General features: G+C 36.0%; 1 protein-coding gene and 1 non-coding gene across 2 annotated transcripts; one reads left to right on the forward strand and one right to left on the reverse strand.

Annotated features, from left to right (window-relative positions):
- Positions 1–16,613: 16,613 nt before the first annotated feature.
- LOC133832417 (uncharacterized) lies at positions 16,614–17,792 on the forward strand. The gene has a single exon (XM_062262762.1). The coding sequence runs from the start codon at positions 16,614–16,616 to the stop codon at positions 17,790–17,792; it is 1,179 nt and encodes a 392-aa protein (XP_062118746.1).
- On the reverse strand, positions 16,680–16,786 carry LOC133833365 (small nucleolar RNA R71). Its single transcript, XR_009892746.1, has one exon. It is a non-coding gene; the product is annotated as a small nucleolar RNA R71 (small nucleolar RNA).
- Positions 17,793–20,298: the final 2,506 nt, after the last annotated feature.

The following is a 20,298-nucleotide window of genomic DNA, read 5'->3' on the forward strand; positions in this document are numbered from 1 at the left end:
TTTAATCAAGTTATGATTATTTCACTTGTAAGTTTTCTTAAAAATTAGTGTCGATGTATAATAGTCATTAATGGTCCATAGTCTAAAGTAGTTGGGTCATTACAAAAAAGGACCAAAGTGCCCCTATATCAAAAACTTGCTCTTTAACGCCCCCAAGGGCAATACCGTCATTTGCCACATTTCCTGCTAATCCTCAAATAGCACTATAAATTCTCAATTTATCCCGACATAACCAAATAATCATTTAGTAACTACCCATCACCCGATATATCCTGATTACGCACTAGGTTTCCCAAAACATCCCTAGGCTCACCCCGAGCCGAGTATTTGACCCCGTTGTGACTTTTTCGCTAATCTGTTCACTTGGATCGCCTCGAGCTAACTATTTCAAATATATCAACATAATAATGTGGTCTTGATCATATACCACATAATCACATTTATACTTTCAACAGGTCAAAATTACAAATATGCCCTTATTAACTAGAACGGGCCCGCGTGCATATTTAATACGCATAAACATGCACATACATTCATATTACCATATAATTCACATTTGCCACATAATCACACTTATATCTAATTAATTCCACATATAATTCCGATTATGCCCTCTGAGCAAACTAATCAAGGCACTGAGCCTTATTAGAAATTTGGGACGTTACTACTATTCCCTCCTACTGAAAATTTCGTCCCCAAAATTTAACTGAATAACTCGGGATGTTGATCCCACATAATTGATTCAAACTTCTAGGTCATTTTCTCAACCTTGCTATTCCTCCATAAGAGTTTAACTAGGGGAATCGTCTTGTTCCTCAGATCCTTCTCCTTTTTATCTTGGTTCTAAACTGGTCGCTCCTCATAAGACAAATTCGTGTGTAGCTCCGAATCCTCATATCCCAATACATGGATCGTATCTGACACATACTTCTGAAGCATTGAGATGTGAAACACATCATGAACTCTTGATAATGATGGGGGCAGAGCCAATCTATAGGCTACTTGCCCAATCCTCTCCTGGATCTCGAAAGGTCCTACGAACCTAGGGCTCAACTTGTGTAAAATGCCCTAATCTAATACTTTGTAAAACTTTTACATGCTCATAAACTTATAGAAGAAAAGCCACTTATTATATGAAAAATCCCAGTGGGGCCTTCCTAAAACATGCAAGTTGAGCCCAATAGTTTAAAAAGAAAATAATAGTTTTCATGCAATGTTTTAAAAATAATTAAAGTTCAAGTCCCACTGATAAGTTCTGCAAATTTAAAAATTAACATAACATTATTCTTTAGAAATTGGCGTTAAACTGATCATTTTCTCGTCCATAGGATGCCTCCACGCTATACACACCCCGACGATAGAACTCCACACATCACCACGCGTGCCAAAGAGAAATCCTATTTGCTACCTGGAAGGGAAAGTAAGGGGGTGAGCTAAATGCCCAGTAAGGAAGTACAAATAACACACAAGTAAAACACAACAAAAAAAATTCATATTCATACATCGTCACACATCACAAGCATCATTATCGTAATAATTATCATCCTACACATAAACAAAATCATCATAACACAACATCATATACATAGTCATCATAAACATAACATCATAACATAAACATCATATCTTTGTGAACATGGCCCGCTAACTTGTCCATGTCACATCTTGAGGTAAACATGATCTCTAGTCCTTGAATAACCTCAACGCATCCGCCCTATGAGTTACGTCTTCTTATCCTTAGTAACTTAGATTACGTCTTCACATCCTTAGTAACCCCTTTTTGTTGAGTCGCGTTCATCACATACAACATTTAAATGACATACAATCCAGTCATATCAGGACAATATAGCATTTCATAATTCATATCGCAAAAGTATCATCATTAATAACATTCTTATTCGTACAAGCCAACCTTACCATTCACATCATAAACAAACAAAATTCTATCTAACTTCCTTACCTCAGGTCCAAGCAAAGCACAACTGACAAACTTCACAGCGAGCCTATACCATAACCAAATAACATCCTTTAGCATCACATAAGACTCTATTGTGCCCACTCATATATTCCCATGTGTGCATGGGTCATGCACACATGGTGAAAACTACTCATCATTCTCAAAATAAACAATTACAAATAAAATCACCAAAATAATAATACAACTTATACCTATGTTACATGCATAGATTTTAAATAAAAATCGTTTAGTTGAATATTATACACATTTTTTAACGTAAAAGTGAAATTGCATGCAACATGCATACGTGGGAACATTATTAAAAAGCAGCGTTAAAAAAAATAATTCCTACGCACTTATTTCTATCGTTCTAAAAATAATGAATTAGTAACATGCTTTTATTATCATTATTTATCTCTTTAAAAATCACTAAGTTGGTTAAACCTCTTAAGACATTATTTTTATTTCACAAAATAATTTATTTAGCCATTTAAAAATAAAATAAATCCATTTATCATTTTTAAATTACATTGAAATAACAAAGGCTTGAAATTATTTTAATTATCATGTTTCTTTAGAAAATAACAATTTTATTCCAATTATCAAAATTATATACTTGATGTGAGAAAATAAAATTTCTAGGTGTGGAAAAACATATATTTCACTTGTATTATATTTAAGACTTAATTTTTAAATAGAATAAATTCATAAATGATAATCCAATAATTATTTTAAAATATTTTAATAAACTTTCAGTCACTATTTAATTTATTTTAAAAATCACAAGTAAATTAAATTCAATATTTTTCTTAATTAAAATAAAGAAAAATCATAACTATTAAAATGAACACTCATATTTATATTAAAAAAATATCACTTTTAATATTTTCATAGTTTAGGGTATTAATTTATTTCAACATACACATCAAATTCCTTTTATTTAAAAATACAACTTCACATTTTTACTAAAATTCCAGCAACCAATTATATTCTCAAATTCACTATTTTTATTTTTAAAAAATCATATTTTTCTCAAAAATATAAAAAAAAATATATGTAGGTAATTATTTGAGCAAAATATCATTTCAAGACATCTTAAAATTTTCCATTTAATTTCTTAATACATCATAGCACTTGTACAATGTATTTAAGCATTCAAAACCATTATTCTCATCATATTGAGAACATTTATACACAAAATCAGCAAGTACATCAAATTATAAAATTCATCAATTTCATCATGCTTTACCAAATTCACATATTTATCATGCATGTTTAATTAACATAATTAAACACAAACCCTGGCATGCTTCTATCATTCAAATAATTCAAAAGAAAACAACTAACATATACTCATTTAAAATTTTACAAACACTATAATATATTTTTAATGAGTATATACATGCCATCAAATAAATTAATAATGACAAACATGCATCAATAACATAAAATACCAAAATCCATATATGCCTTCATATTAAACCTAGCATGTTCCTATTTCCCAAATAACATGACCAAAATCATATAAACATCAAAAGAAACATAAGCAAAACTTCACTAGTATTATCTACACATGCTTCTCATCAAGCCATCATAACAATAATGCAACACACTCATCAAGACCAAAAATAACCAAATCATTAACTTTATATCAAAACATGATTTCTTTGAAAACATCTCTCAATATCAATCAACACAGACATAATATCCTACCCAAAACACAAACCCACTTTCAGCCATGATCTCCAAATAAAAACATAAAATAACAATAATCAATAAATTGAGGGGAAATCCAATACCTCTCTTTATAGAAATCAAGAACCCAAAATAGTTATGGTCACCCTCTTGTTTTCTAGCCTCCAATACCTTATTGTTACCATCAAAACATTAGACCAAACAACCAAATCTCACATAGATCAACATTAAGAAATTAACCACCCTTACCCTCTTGTTGGCCGAAACCCTAACAACAAAACCTATGCTATAGTGAGCTTAGAACCTAGCACCACCAAATGAATTCCATTAGACTGGAACCAAGAAGAAGAAGGGAAAAAAAACTACAATCAAAACCCATACCTTTGAGACCTCGAGCCCTTCTTCCTTTTTTTCTTCTCCCTTCACGTTTTCTCCTTGCTTTTCTCCTTCTCTCTAGAAAAATGGCAGCCTCTCTCTCCCTTTCTCTCTCTAACTCACCACACTCTCTCTCTCTTCTTATCTCTAGGTCGACGGCACCAATGGTGTATAATGGCCTCTTATTTTTCCTCTTCCCTTTATATTCTAAATTGGCCAAAAATAACCTAATAAACAAAATGGTAAGTTTCCTAGTGGTGCCTATTCCCCTTTATTCTAATTTAATTAATTGGCAAAATAAATGGGAAAATCAATTCCTCCAATTCACACTATGTCGTCCACCCTCTTATTTCCCTTTCTTAATTTTTTTCTAATTAATTTAATAAATAAATCTAATAAAAGGAAACCACAAAGTGTGTAGAAAATTCTACACATGTGCACCATGCGACCATGCACATGCACGCACTCAATAACTAGGGTGCATTACTACCTACCATGCACCTTAGTGCACTCAACCAAAACTCAATAATTCACATTTTTAAAATAAATAAATAAATAACAATTAACAATTAAATTCGCAAATTTCTACCAAATAATTATAACAATTAATTTAAACAAACAAATAAATAAGATAATTCACAACACTTAACAATTAAATAAATTAAAGCACAAAATTTAAAATAAAAAAAATTAAAAAAAAGTTTGGTGTGCTAAATTTTGTGATCATCTTTATTGACGATATTCTAGTTTATTCTCAGTCGGAGGAAAAGCATATGCAACATCTCCGGTTGGCTTTTACAGAGGCTAAGGGAACATAGACTATGTGCAAAATTCAAGAAGTGTGAGTTCTCGTTACTGCATGTGACTTTCCTTAATGTCATTGTCAGTAGAGATGGGATCAACGTGGACCAAACTAAGATTGAGGTAGTCAGGGATTGGCCAAGACCAAGGAATGCCTCAGAGATCAAAAGTTTCCTTGGATTGGCAGGTTATTACAGGAACTTTGTGGAAGGGTTCTCAAGGATTGCTACCCCACTGATGGAGCTGACACGCAAGAACCAAAAGTTTGCATGGTCAGATAGGTGTGAGAACAACTTCCAAGAGTTGAAGTGATGATTGATTACAACTCCAGTATTAAGTCTTCCAATAGATCAGTAGAAGTTTGTTATTTACTGTGATGCCTCGAGATAGGGCATGGGTTGTGTTCTTATGCATCACGTTAGGTGAAAGAATATGAACAAAGATACCCTACGCATGATCTAGAGTTAGCAGCGGTGGTATCTTCACTAAAGGTATGGAGGCATTACTTGTATGGTGAGAAGTGTGAGATATACACTGACCACAAAAGCTAGAAGTATTTCTTCACACAAAATAGATTTGAACATGAGACAAACGTGTTGGTTAGAGTTGGTGAAAGAATGTGACTATGAAATCCTGTATCACCCAAGGAAAGCCAACGTGGCGGCAAATGCCTTAAGTCGGAAAGGTCTAGGATAATTATGTAGTTCGAGACAGATATCCAAGAAATCAAGAAAGGATATGACCAGAGCAGGGATAGAGTTAGTGGTGGGCGGATTAGCCAACATCACCCTACACTCTAATCTTTTATAAAGGATAAAGAAAAGTCAGTTGGATGATCCATAGTTGATGAAGATTAGAGGGGATGTCATAGCTAGAGTGGCTAGGGACTATACAGTGTCAACGATGGGCTTATTGAGACACAAGGGTTGGATTTGTGTTCCGATGATGTTGTTATCAGACACGAGATTCTGGATGAATCTCATACCACCCCTTACTCTTTGCACCTAGGCACCACAAAAATGTATCAAGATCTGAAGACTTTATATTGGTGGCTTGGGATGAGGAGGGATGTAACCGACTATGTGGCTAAGTGTTTGACGTGTCAATAATTCAAGGCTGAACAACTGAGAACAGCAAGGCTATTACAGCCTCCAGATATCCCAGAGTGGAAATGGGAGGACATCACTATGGATTTCGTAGTTGGGTTGCCCAGGACAGTGGGTCAACATGATTCATTGTGGATTATCGTGGATCAATATACCGAATCAGCTCACTTTCTACCAGTGATGACGACTTATAGAGTTCACCAATAAGTTGATATCTATGTGAGAGAGATAGCATTTTTTCATGGGGCTCCGAAGTTGTGTCAGATTGGGACCCCACATTTACTTCCATGTTTTGGGGAAGTTTGCAGAAAGCTATGGGTACACAGTTGAAATTTAGTACAACTTATCATCCTCAGACAGATGGTCAGTCTGAGAGGACAATTCAGATACTGGAAGACATGCTTCGGGCATGCATTTTGGACTTTGTAGGGTCCTGGAGTAAGTATTTTCTTTTGATAGAGTTTTCCTACAATAACAGCTATTAGTCGACCATTGGAGTGACCCCTTATGAGATGCTATATGGTAGGCAGTGTAGATTTCCCATTCATTGGGATGAGATGGGTGAGAGGATCAATGAGGCTATTGAAAAGATTAGAGCTTGAATGCTCGCGTCTCATAGTAGACAGAAAACTATTTAAATTTGAAGCGCATGAACGTGGAGTTCCAAGTGGGAGACTATGTCTTCCTTAGAGTTTCACCATTAAAAGGGGTGAAGAGGTGGTGAAGAGGTTTGGGAAGAAGAGCAAGTTGAGCCCTAGATTTGTAGGACCTTTTGAGATCCTAGAGAGGATTGATTAGGTGGCCTATAGATTGGCCTCACCTCCGGTAATGTCAGCAATTCACAATGTGTTCCATATTTCGATGATTCAGAAGCATGTATCGGATGAGGCTCAGGTATTGAGTTATGAAGATCTAGCGCTGCAGGCAGATCTATCCTATGAGGAACAACCAAAATGATATTAGACAGGAAGGACAAGGTCCTGCAGAATAAAACCATACCTTTGGTTAAGGTATTATGGAGGAACAACAATGTCATGGAAGCGACCTAAGAATTGGGGTCAAATATGCGGGATCAGTATCGCAAGCTATTCAGGTAAAATTTTGAGGACAAAATTCCAGTAAGCAGGGATAATTGTAACATCCCAAATTCCCTAATAAGACTTAGTGTCTTGATTAGGGGGTCGGGAGGCAATAATTATATTAATTATGTGTTTATGTGATTATATACATGATTATGTGACTATTATAGCATGTTTAGGTGTATTAAGTTATGTGGATATATTTGAGTTATTCATCACAACAGGGTCAAATACCCTGCTCGAGGTGAGCCTAGGCGTATTTTGGTAATTTATTATATTACTAGGATTTATCGCGTAATGGGAAGTTATTTGGTGATTACTTGGGGATATTGGAATTAATTGGGAAATTATGAGATGTTAATTGAGATTTGTGGGAAATGGTGGAAAAATACCATTTTTCCCTTGAGGGCATTAAAGAGAGTTTGTTTTTGGCAATGGGCATTTTAATCTTTTCATGCCCCTGGATAGACTTAGTCACTAGAAGCCTTCACAAATACCTCGGTAAACACAAATACAACTCCCTCAATTTATTTCTCTCGTTTCTCTCTCCCTCCCTTGATTTATTTGAATTCTCTCAATTTTTGGAGGAGTTTAGCTTGGAATTGAAGGCTTGGTGGTAGGAATTTGATTAGGAGCAGCTTAAGGGTCGAATTACACAGCTGAGGTAAGAACCCATACATTGTTTTGATGAATTTCTAGTTGGTTTTACTTGATCTTGAGTTTTGCAACTCGAGGTTTGAATTTTTAGTTGGAGTAGGGTTTTGGCATAGTTTTTGGTGTATTTGTGTTGCCTTAAGTGTATTATTGAGGTTATGGGGCTCAATTATGTGTTAATTAGGATGAATTTGGAGAGATATATCTCGAATAAAAAATTTGTAATCTAGGTTCGTGGGGATGCACCGCGACTTTGCTCTTGAAGCTTGTGGTTCTTCTGAACTACCATAGAGACGTGTTGCCTGGAGGGCTGCATCACTGCCTGTGTCCAGTGATAATAGGGCTATGTCTCTCTACTTTGGGGTGTGCCATGACGCCAATGGGAAAGAATGTCCAAGTGAGGTTTCGAGTTATGGAGACTCAAACCTAAAGGCTCGGGAAGGATTGTAGTACCTGGAGGCTAGGATTCAGTCCGGAAGCCTATATTCCCTGGATATTGGTGGATTTCTTCTATTATGGTTGTGACTAGGGTACTGCTATGGCTCGAAAGGGGATTGTGCTCAAGGGTCATTTTTATTTAGCCAGTGCTTGGACCTAAGGTAAGAAAATTTCACCTTGGGTTATTATTGGGGCTCGGGCCCCTGTGAATGACATGATTATGATTATGCATGTGATTGTTTGATGAAGCATGGTTGAATGCTCTATATCTGGATAATTGTTAAATGATTTATGCTTGTTTGTATTATCTGATTGAAAGGCTAGACTTATAAGTCAAGGGCGACAATAGCGCAGTGAGCGCTGGCCGAAAGGCTTGACTTATAAGTTAAGAGTGGCAATAGCATGCTTAGCACTAGCTAATATGGTTAGGCCTATCCAGGAGCATGGTATACGCTTGGCCGACCCTATTGTCTCTTGGAAAGTAAATCGCCAAGTACGTTTGTGTAGCCCTAGCGCTGGTTATATAGAGGATAGGGCAATGGGCCCCAAGGTAACTCTACAGTCACTTATCCTAGGTAAATGGGCCTTGGGGTGACTCTACAGTCACTTATCTTAGGGCAATGGGCCCGGTGTGACCCCATAGTCTCTTATATGGATTTAATGCATGCATGAGTAAGGATATTACAGCTAGGCATTCTGATTATGATTATGTGATATGTTATTAATTGCTTATGAACATGTTTAAGTTTTCTTGCTGAGCCTTAGCTCTGGGGGTGCTATTTGGTGCAGGTAAAGGAAAAGGAAAGTTGGACTAGCCATGAGTTGGAAGAGCTTCGATGGTGGTGTGTGCATATGCAGCTTGCTCGACCACCACGGTATAGGATTCGTATAGGAACTAGGGTTCAACCCTAATTTTACCGCTTAGGTCGGCTTGTATTGTATCTACCCTTCTTTGTTGTAAATAATCTTTTTAAATGTTTATTTTTGGATCCCATGTACGAACTTAAACTTTTAACGAAAGTAAATATTCACGTGGCTTAAATTTTTAACCATGACTTGTTAATTACCTTTAGTTACATGTTTATGGCCAAATAACTCGATTAAAGAGTCTAAGACTATTTTAAAGTACACAGTGTAACGATCTTGGATAACCAGGGCGTTACATACAAGATTCTAGAGAATTCTAAGTCATTCACACAGAGAGAAAAATATATTGTATTATTTTTTCGTTTTCCCATAAAATTGTCTCAGATCTTAAAATTTCCAAGATCTCATGTGTTGAGAATATCTTGTGAATAAAAAAATTCCCAGCATAACTCTATGTGCTCACATGCGTCTTGAGGTGTAGAGATACATCTTCGAAGAACTTAGTCTGAGTATTCTGGAGTCTGCTTTGGATTGGATGTTCGTAGGAGATACAAAATGATAGCGAGGAATCTTGATAGTTCTACAACTGGTTGATTAATGTACGCATATTAATGGATCTGGTTATTTAAAGTTTGTTTAAATAATTTTTTTTAAATCCCTGGGCCAACTACATTGTGCATTTTGTTGCGCACATGTTAAACTAGATACCAACGGTCATTAATCTCTGCATACATTAATTGATGTGTGGGCAAAACATGCATTCTTATATTATTATGCCAATGTCAGTCGTGCCTCTACCAGCGCCCAATTGCTCCCTTGCCCAGTCACTCCTTGCGCATGCACCCAGCAGTGCCCCGCGTGTGCCCTGCCATACCTTTGTTTGCGCCCTTGTCGCACCCAGATTCTTGCACAAGCCAAGTCCCTTGTTGCAAACTTCCACCACTTGGCTCCTTACCTGAACCCTAGGGTGGCTAGTTGTTTCCTTGAATTCGTGGGCTTGACCCAAATGTTAATTAGGATTTTTAAAATTCTAATTAAATTTTGAATTAAGTGGAACAAATTCAATATGAGCCTAAATGACTAATTGGGCTTTAATTAGCCAAGCTAAATATTTTTAAAGTCTTGTTTAAAAATTATTGAAGTTATTTATAATTCAAAATTGGGTTTTATGGCATAAAAATAATAGAAGGTCCAAAACATGCAAATGGAGAGTCTACATGAAGCATTGGTTTTATTTATATTTTATTTTGTAATTTATTGCAAGTGTTGTAATTTTTCAAGAAATACCCAAGACACCCAGCTCGCATTGTAATGCCCCGTCTTTTTTAGTACCCATTAGTAACCGTTTTAGGACGGTGAAAACTTGTGTGGAATATTATTTATTTTAAATAATATTATTTTGGGGTAACTCATGTTGCTATGTAGCCAATTGTTGTGATTGGACGAAGTTATTTAACCAAATTGGAAGGGTTGGTCTCAAACCAAAATTTGAAACACTAGCAGGTTACAATCTCGGATTAATAAATTGGAAAATTATTTCTATGGCAAATATACTATTTTGGGGCATGGGAAATATTCCCTGAGGCCAATAAAAATAAAAATATTGGTTACGGTGTAAATTTTGAAGTTGCTATGCATTTCAAGGGCAAAATGCTTAAATGAGCCTAAGTGTGCACTTAGGACAAAATATTAAAATGAAAACGGTAAGATGTAACATATGGTGTGACAAATATTTTAATGTCATCAAATTTATATAAATTAATGCATGGTTGGTTTTATTTTAGAAACTATAGGTTAAAAATGGTAAAAATGCAAGACAAGGGAATTACCTATTAACCGTTGGCCACTCTTTTCAGGGGGGGGGGGGGGGGGCAGCCAAGGGTACCCTAAGGAAGGATGTTTCATCTTCTCTCATCATTTCATGCACATCTCATCATTACATGCACAACTTACAAGTTGAATATGTATGGTCTTCTTTTTTCTCTCTTTTCCCGCAACCTACACGCCTAGCACTCCTCTCTCCCTCTCTTAAAAATTTCAACCCTTCAATCTCAGCAACACTCTCATCTCTCTCATTGGGAGAAAATCTCCATTGAAAATAAAGAGGGAAGCTTATAGATGATCAAGCTTGAAGGTAAGCTAGTGTCATCCATGGTGGTGTTTCTTCTTCTTCTTTCATCTCCTCTACATGCCGAAACCCTAAAGGGTGTTTTACAATATTTTCATTCCAAGGTTTCACTGATCCTAAGTTATAAAGAGCATTCATCAAGTGTGGAAGTTTCATGAAAATATTCAAGCGCATGCAAGCTTGATCAAGCATTTTCCAAAGGGTGCGTAGTTAGGTTTCTTCAACTATCTCTTTTGCTATCTTCTTCATCTCCAAAAGCTATGAACAATTATCTGACTTTTGTTCTTAAAAATATGTTGTGATAATGCTAGAATACATTGGGGTACTCTTGTAGAGATAGAGCCAAGCCCTAGAAGCCAACCATCAAGCTAGGACATAAAAGGTAAAAATATTGAAGTTTTTAATAGAAATCTTGGATTCTTAGTGATTCTGATTTTTATCCAATATTGTGTTTAGTTTTATTGTTAATGTTTTAAAAAGGCTTAAGATGTAATTTTTGGTTACATGCATGCATGCATGGTAGTGTAGTTGTTTAAAGTAGTTATGTTTGATTTTAGGTGAAATTGATTTCTGCCATTTTCTGGTCTGATTTCCAATAGGTCAAAGCATACATTTATGCCCCTGTTTGTAGAAAGGGATGCGGTATTTTTGTAGTACTCGAAAATTACTTGAGTATAAGGTTTAGAAAATCTTAAAAAGGTGTTTTAATGCTCAACTTATAAGCGTTTTGGGAAAATGGTTTGAACCAAGGAAAATCCTTGTAGTTTGCACTGTCCAGTTTGTAAAAATATTTTGGAAAGGTTTTACCTGTTCAAAAATTATGAAATTTTTTGGGATGATTTGTAACATAATTATAAAGGTCCTTGTAAATCTTTAGGATAAAATAAATTGTGGTTTAATAGGAATAATGTTCCTAAGTTTCCCGAAAAATCTGGAACTCTAAAAAAATTGACAATAAAAAGTTAAGGTTTTGGCAAGGTTGGTTCTCCCAACCTATAATGAATTTTGACATGAGATTTTTCTTTTAGTTCTAGTCCTTATGATGAGGTTTAAAACTATAATGTTTCAAGGAGTGTGGTTCTATACAGAGAAAATGACAGAGGTTCAAAAATAGAAAATTATCACTAAATTTTTAGCTCTAGAAAGCGATAAAGGAGGTTAAGGAAAAATACTTTTCTAGATAAATTAACACTAGACATGAAAATCATTGTTATAATGAATTAAAAAGGGATTTTTTTTTTATGGATTCAAATAAATTACGGTCCAATGCCCTACTGTGCGCATGGTGGGTATGCAATGCATGAGTAGATGTTGGGATAGAAATGTATAGAGTATCAATACTAAGTTAATGTCATAGATTCATCCGATTATATTGTATCATTTACAATATTGGCTAAAGGGGGAAAAAGGTCAGCAGTGACCCAAGGATTTCAGCTAGGAGCTAAGAAATCTAGGTAAGTTAATCTTGACTTTGTTGGCTACAACATGAAACATGCTAGTGTATTGTCTATTATTTTTCTTTACACTACATTGATTAAGGGTTGAATTAGAAATGGCTAGGGGGTACTAGCAAGTGTGCAAAATGTTCCAATGAAATCTAGTTAGTACTAGATAATATTGGTATTCAAGCTGGTGACCGTGGTAGGGGAAACACTGTCAAATGTCTGTGGATTTGGGACTGACGTCGGGGGAAGCACAATCGTTTCACTATGGAATGATGACCGTGGTAGGGGGAAACATGGTTGAATGTCTGTTGATTTGTGACCGGGTTAGGGGGAAGCACGGTCAATTGACTATGGACTGATGACTGGGGTACGGGATGCACGGTCGAATGTTTATTGATTTGTAAGAGGGGTACTCAGGGGGGAGTCTAGTTGGTGTGTGAATTGATTATTGATATGTGAATCCGACTAGTTACCATAATGATTAATTGTTGTATTATTGGGAAATCCAGTATGTGTACTGAAATCGCACTATTGTAAATTCAGTGATTACTAGGTAATACTGGCACTCGAGCTGGTTACCGTGGTAGGGGGAGTACGGTCGGCCAATGAATTATTTAAACAGGTAGTAGGTAACCCCGTGACGTTAGTGGTTATGATCTAAGAGATTCTCAAACAACTCATTATATTTTTGTAGATCTTCAGTGATTTTGGCAGCCATTATATAATGGTGTTATACATTTATATCTTATATCTGATTGTTCTAGGATGTTCTGCATGCAGGTTGATTTTGAATTTAGTTGGTTCTTCGATACAACTAAGATAATGATCTGGTCTGAATTATTAAACCTTGTTTGATAGGGTTCGGAAGTTATTTGACACACTAGTGACTTATGCTTCAGTTACTCTTAGTAGAACCCCTTCCTTGGGTGGTAGTATGTAATAGTTTGAAAGATTAATCTTACTAAGCTTAATTTCTTACCTAGTTGTTGATGTTGTAGGTAAGGGCAAGGCGCAGCAGTGAGCACCCACTTCTGCTTGTCGAAGTGTACATGTGGCCTGACCATTTTTGGAAATGGCTTTTGGGAAACTCTATTTTTATGGGCACTATATCTTTTTATTCGGAACAAATGTTTAAGTTGATGAAAAAAATGTAATTGTCTAAGTGTGCGCACACGACTTTTTAAAAGTTGTTTTTTGTGGATTTTTGGAGACTACTAAAATTTAAAAATGTTATTTTCTGCGTTATTTTGGTCTTGTAAGTTTGGGTCTTTAGAACATTTATTTATTTATTTAAATGATTGAATGTATTAAATGTGTTAATAGCATTATCATGCATTGTAATGTGTCATACATATTACCCACACAATATCTAATTAATGCATGCATCTCATACGAGTAGATCCGTGATGTATTTCGGAATGCCCTATTTGATTATATGCTTTTGATCTAGTTTAATCTAGAATAATGCGGTGAATTGATTTTAAGTATTAATTTCAAACCTATTTGATAATTAATTTTAATAGGTAGACAAATGATATTCTTAATAATTAGATCATTTATAGACTAGATAGTTTAAGAGCCTATTTAGTAGACTGATTAAATCTTGTTTAATGTTTAGATGCTTAATGAGATTAGTAATTATTATAATACACTTCGGTAAATTAATTGGATTAATTTAATTAATTAAAAAGCATAAGATGTTTCGAGAAAACACATATTCTAAAATAGTGAGTTGGAGAAGGATATGTAAAAATAACTCCTATGGTCTCCATTGTTAGTTAACGCCGACGTTTCATGGAATGGGCGTCAAGGCGCCTTTGTTTGCGTCCCCCTAAGGAACATTTTTTACTGTGTTATTATTCAAGGTTAACTTCTTAATCTTTAAGAATATGATTGAATAATGTATTTCAAGTTTGACTTGCCATAAGGCGTTGATAACTCTATATTTTAGAGTCATTAATTGAGCTTATGAACTTAAAAATCCAAGTGAAGTAGAGTGTTTGTGGTCTTAATGTGTGGTTTGTGTAATTTTTTCTTTTGATTTTGTTTGTGAATTTTTTTTAATCAATGATAAATCTTGTTGGAAAATAATTTGGAAATGAACTAAAAAACTGTGATATCTATTTTGAAGTTCAAAAAGAAAGGATGTCTGGAAAGCTTGGTGGAAATTGTGCAAAGAAAGCATCTTGGAGCTGAAATCTTGGTACTTTGCTATAGCATCATTTCAACTTTGCTGTAGAAAAGTGTACACAATCAGCAAATTAAGTCATGCATACTTGGCAAATCATTAAATGTGATGGAATGACAAGATGAGATGGATGATGAGGTGAAAAAGAACTGATATTTTTAATTATAAGTTGTGGTCCCCACATAGAGAGAGAAAGGAGAGGGTTTATACCCATTTTTTAGCCCTAAAATATAGAAAGTATCATCTTCAACCTGGCAGCAGCCACCCAAGACCAGAAGAAAACCATTTTTCTGCAATTTTTTGAGCTGAAACACGAAGGAAAAGAGGAAGAACGTGGAAGAAGAGAAGAGAATCAAGAGAAGAGGAATAAGAGAATAAACTTTCCACCATTGGGGGCTAGAATCTTTTTCTTTCTTTCTATTTAATTTTTTCATTCCTTCTCTAAATCTTGAACTCATAGAACAATGGTGTTTTCATTTTGTGGTTATTTTACTATTTTGATAATGAACTAACTCTTTTTGAAGCTAGGGATAGTAATGAACCGAAATTTGTAGTGAACTCTTAAGTTGTTAATTTAAATTTATGTTGTGTTGCTCTTGTTCAATTAAGCTATGTTTACTGCTAATTCTTACTTGAGATTGATCCACTTTTTTGAGACTCAAGCTAATATTAATTTTGGAATGGTTGAAAATAGTGGATATGCATGATTAATGGATGTTAATAACTATGTTGTTAATTAGTGAATATTATAGGAATATAGTATTCACCATGCAAACATAAAAGATTAATGCTTGAATTGTGTTCTTGAAATTGGATTAGCATAAGAATATGTGGATTTAATTGAGAACTTTAGTATGGACATTTGGAAAGATGGCATGTACAATTGTTATAGAATCTTAGTTACAAGAATAACTTTGCTATGAACTTTGTTGTAGCATTAGGGGTGAACTAAAAATTAGGGGGAATTGGTATTCCTAACTATTTCATCATTCATTTGACAAAGTGACTATTCATTGATTTAGTTTAATTTTCTCATTTTAGTTTTTTAAAGTATTTTGCAAATTCTTAATTACATAAATTCAAAGTGTTTGCAACTCAAATGGTTAGAGTTGATTTTTATAATATTTAGCTTAAAGCAATCCTTGAGGAGATGATAAAATGACTTACTACTTTATTACTTGTTAGATGATCATCTACACTTGCATATCATAAAAGAAAAGTAAAATTGCAACAAGATTTTGGCGCCGTTGTCGGGGATTGCTTAAAGTCATTTATTGTGAAATTAATTATCTTGAAATTTGGTTTAATTTTCTTTTTTTCTAACATAGGTGATTCTAGTGCAAATTCAGGTTCACATAGTGTATGAAGGAGAATCGAGACCCTGAACTACTTCCCCTTGATCCAGAAATTGAAGGTACATTCAGACAAAGGAAAAAAGTAAAAAAAAAAAAGCCCAAAGGGAAGTAATAGTGATTGATGCTGAGGGAGAAGCTCAAGCAAGAGCCACTCAAGGAGTAGCTCAAGGGGGAGCAGCTGCAAGTAATGGGCAGAATGTTGTTATTGTAGCTGATGATCGAGATCATGCCATTAGGCAATATGCTCTCCCCCTTTTCAATGAGTTCAATTCAGGCATCATGAGACCAGAGATTCAGGCTGGATAGTTTGAGTTGAAGTCAGTTATGTTCCAAATGCTTCAAACTGTAGGCCAATTAAGTGGGATGCCAATTGAAGATCCTCATCTCCATCTTTGCTTATTCATGGAGGTGAGTGACTCTTTGAAGTTGCTAGGAGTTACAGAGGATGCATTGAGATTTAAATTATTTCCATACTCTTTGAGAGATAGAGCAAGGGCTTGGTTGGACTCCCTCCCATCAAATTAAATGACTACTTGGCAAGAATTCACCGATCGATTATTGATGAAATACTTCCCACCCACTAAGAATGCCAAGCTTCGAAATGAGATCACATCTTTCCAACAACTAGATGAAGAGTCATTATATGAAGCATGGGAGCAGTTCAATGAGTTACTAAGAAAATGCCTTCATCATGGCATTCCACATAGCATCCGAATGGAGACCTTCTACAATGGTCTAAATACTCATACAAAAATGGTGGTTGATGCTTCGAGAAATGGTGCACTTTTGGCCCAGTCAAACAATGAAGCTTATAAAATGCTAGAGAGGATCTCCAACAATAAGTATCAATGGCCAACTAGTAGAGAACCTACGGGGAGGAAAGTGGTCGATGTTCATGAGGTTGATGCACTTACTTCATTGGCGGCCCAAGTTTCTTCTATGTCGAATATTCTTATGAATATGAGTGTGGGTATGAGTCCACAAATGGGTCAACCAAGAGGGCAGCTTGTAGAAGTTTCTTGTGTGTATTGTGGTAATGGTAACACTTTTGATAATTTCCTTTATAATCCTGTGTCTGTTTGTTTCATGGGAAATCAAAATAGGAGTAACCCACAAGCCAATACTTTCAACCAAGGATGGGGGCAACACCAAAATTTATCATGGAATGATCAAGGAGTAGTTTCTAGCAACTCTTATATGCCGAATAGACCCACCTACCCACCGAGATATACTCAACAAGTCCCACAACCAAGACCTCAACAAGCAGTCATATCTAGTTCTTTAGAGACCTTAATGAAAGAATACATGGCTAAGATTGATGTTGTGATTCAAAGCCATACTGCTTCTTTAAGAAACCTTGAGATTCAAATGGGGCAATTATCCAATGACTTGCGGAATCGACCCCAAGGTTCTTTAACAAGTGACATAGAAAGTCAAAGGCAAGAAGGTAAGAAACGATGCAAGGCAATCACTTTAAGGAATGGTAAGGAGTTGGAGATAGCAAAGGAAAATTATGGGCATGAGGGTGAGCCCTCTTCAATCCAAAGTAACGAGAAAACTAGAGAAAATATAGGAACTTCAATCTTGACAAAACCCGCCTCTGCTCAGAATGCTATAACATCCACATCACAGCAAAACTGCCCAGAAATTCAAAAATTTCAGCAACCAGTCCCATTCCCACATCGATTCCAAAATCAGAAGTAAGATGTTTTGAAGCAGCTGCACATTAATATCCCGCTTGTGGAGGCATTAGAACAAATGCCCACTTATGTGAAATTCTTGAAGGAGATCTTGACTAAGAAGAGAATACTTGGGGAGTTTGAGATAATTGCTTTGACTGAGAGTCGTAGTGCCATTTTGACAAACAAGATCCCTCCAAAGCTAAAAAATCCGAGCAACTTCACAATTCCAATCTCTATTGGAGGGCATGATGTTGGAAGAGCACTTTATGACTTCGGGGTAAGCATTAACTTGATTCCTATGTCTATCTCAAGAAGTTGGGTATTGGGGCAGCAAGACCTACCATATTGACATTGCAACTAGCTGATCGATCAATTACTCACCCTGAAGGAAAAAGTGAAGATGTTTCGGTGAAGGTAGACAAGTTTATTTTTCTGGAGGATTTCATTATTCTAGATTATGAGGCAGATAGAGAGGTGCCAATCATTTTGGGGAAACCATTCCATGCCACCGCTAGAACGTTAATTGATGTTGAAAAGGGAGAGCTAACTATGTGAGCTGAAGATGAGCAAGTAACTTTTAAAGTGCTTAATCCTATACGTTCTCCAAATGAGTTAGGGGAGTGTCTAGCCATTGATGTCATGAATTTTAGTATGGATGAAAAGTCACAATTACAACATAGCAAGAAAGTAAAAAAGAAGTGCCTTCCTAAGGAAATTGAGAAAGAATGTGATTCATGGAAAAGAAAGGGATAGGCAATGTTAAGCATGCGAAACGCAGCCCGGCCTAAGCGTGTCGGGGTCAACCATACAACCAGAGGACTCGGCCTAAGGGCGTCGGCATAAACGTCACTGAAATAAATAGAAGTGTTATTTGCAGTTAACTAAATGTGTTGATTGTTAAGATTGGATTATGTGCTGGATTGAGCAGGTTATTACTGCAAAGCTTATTGTTCATGTCCTATTGTTTATTGAATTTGTCGATTTAAATTTATTTTTCATATACTAGTGTTCATTTGTGTTTGTTTATTTAAGTATTTTTGCTGAGCCTTGGCTCACGGTTGCTATGTGATGCGGGCAAGGAAAAGGGAAAGCTTGACCAGCCATTAGTTGGAGAGCATTTATGGCAGCGTGTACATTTGCAGCTACTTGACTGCCACGGCCGTGGGATCAACAGAGACTATAGCCAACTTAATTTTTCCGCTTAGGCCATCTTATGTTGTAATTGATTTTGAGTTGTAAATGCCTTGTAAACACTTTTTTTTGGAATCTTTTTTACAAACTCAAGCTTTTTAATGAAAACCATTATTCTTATGATCAAAATGTTTAAACCTTAAACTAGTAATTAACCTTAGTTACAGATTTATATCCAAATGACTTCATTAGCAAGTCCAACACTATTTAAAATACACAGTGTAATGGTCTTTTCTATCCAGTGCATTACAACTTGGTATCAGAGCGGTCTAGGATTAAGGATTCTTAAAGACTAGCTAGGCATGTACACTCGCCGCTAAAGACAAGCTCGACTTAGGGTTTGGTAACTAAATATGTGATTATATTTTTGACTATTCAGATGAAATATGAATGCCTTATATGCCTGCTTAATAGGAAGCATAAGATATACTGATAAGGGCTTTGCTCTTACTGCTGTATGTATATGATAAGGCATGCTTATCAACATTGTACTATATGTGGATAATTGCTGGAATTCTTGTTAGCATTGTTATTGTATATTTTGCTTGATTATTGGCATTGGATCGTGGGGTGAATTCGAAACTTTTTATCATTGTCTGACCAGCCGAGTCATTGATTGCAAATAAACTTAGAGATTTATGCCTTCACGACGTTTAGTTCAACTAGTCGGCGCTGAGATAGAGGCTAGAGATGATAACCAGGGTCAAAACCCTCCGCCAGTCCCTAAGAATCGGCAGTCGATGCTTGCTAATATGCAAGCTAGACTTTATAATTAAGAGGAAGAGATTCGCCTTCTGAGACAGTAGGTTCCACCAGGGAACGCTGCACCAGACATGCCCCCTGTCGTGGCACCAGCCATAGAGCATCATGAGATTGAGAACAAGTGGTAGCTGCTGTATGAGAGATTCAGGAAGCAACATCCTTCAATCTTTGAGGGAGGACCAGATCTGCTCAAGGCTGAGCAGTGTCTTGTGCCACCTTTATGTTTCGAGATGATGCCCGTATATGGTGGGAGGTGGCATCCTAGACTCGAGATTTTTTTACCATGAGTTGGGATGAGTTTAGAGAACTTTTCAACCAAAAGTACTACAGTAATGTTATTAGGGCGGTGAAGGTGAATGAGTTTACCGATTTGGCACATGGCAGTATGACAGTTACTGAGTATCCCCTGAAATTTGATAAGCTGGCAAAGTGATCAGAAGAGGAAGACCCCTGTTCCTCGACCACTGCTTGTCTTGATAAGAGGGTCCGGGGTGTCTAGGGTGGCAATGAGACATGGAGGAGCTACCCAGAGTGTAATAAGTACAGGAAGCGCCATTTGGGCGAATGTCGGGCGA

The sequence above is a fragment of the Humulus lupulus genome, chromosome 4 (assembly GCF_963169125.1).
Source record: "Humulus lupulus chromosome 4, drHumLupu1.1, whole genome shotgun sequence".
Classification (NCBI taxonomy): Eukaryota; Viridiplantae; Streptophyta; class Magnoliopsida; order Rosales; family Cannabaceae; genus Humulus; species Humulus lupulus.

Bases quoted from the DNA above. Each gene is read 5' to 3' on its own strand.
- LOC133832417 (XM_062262762.1), top strand. From the start codon at position 16,614: ATGACTACTTGGCAAGAATTCACCGATCGATTATTGATGAAATACTTC.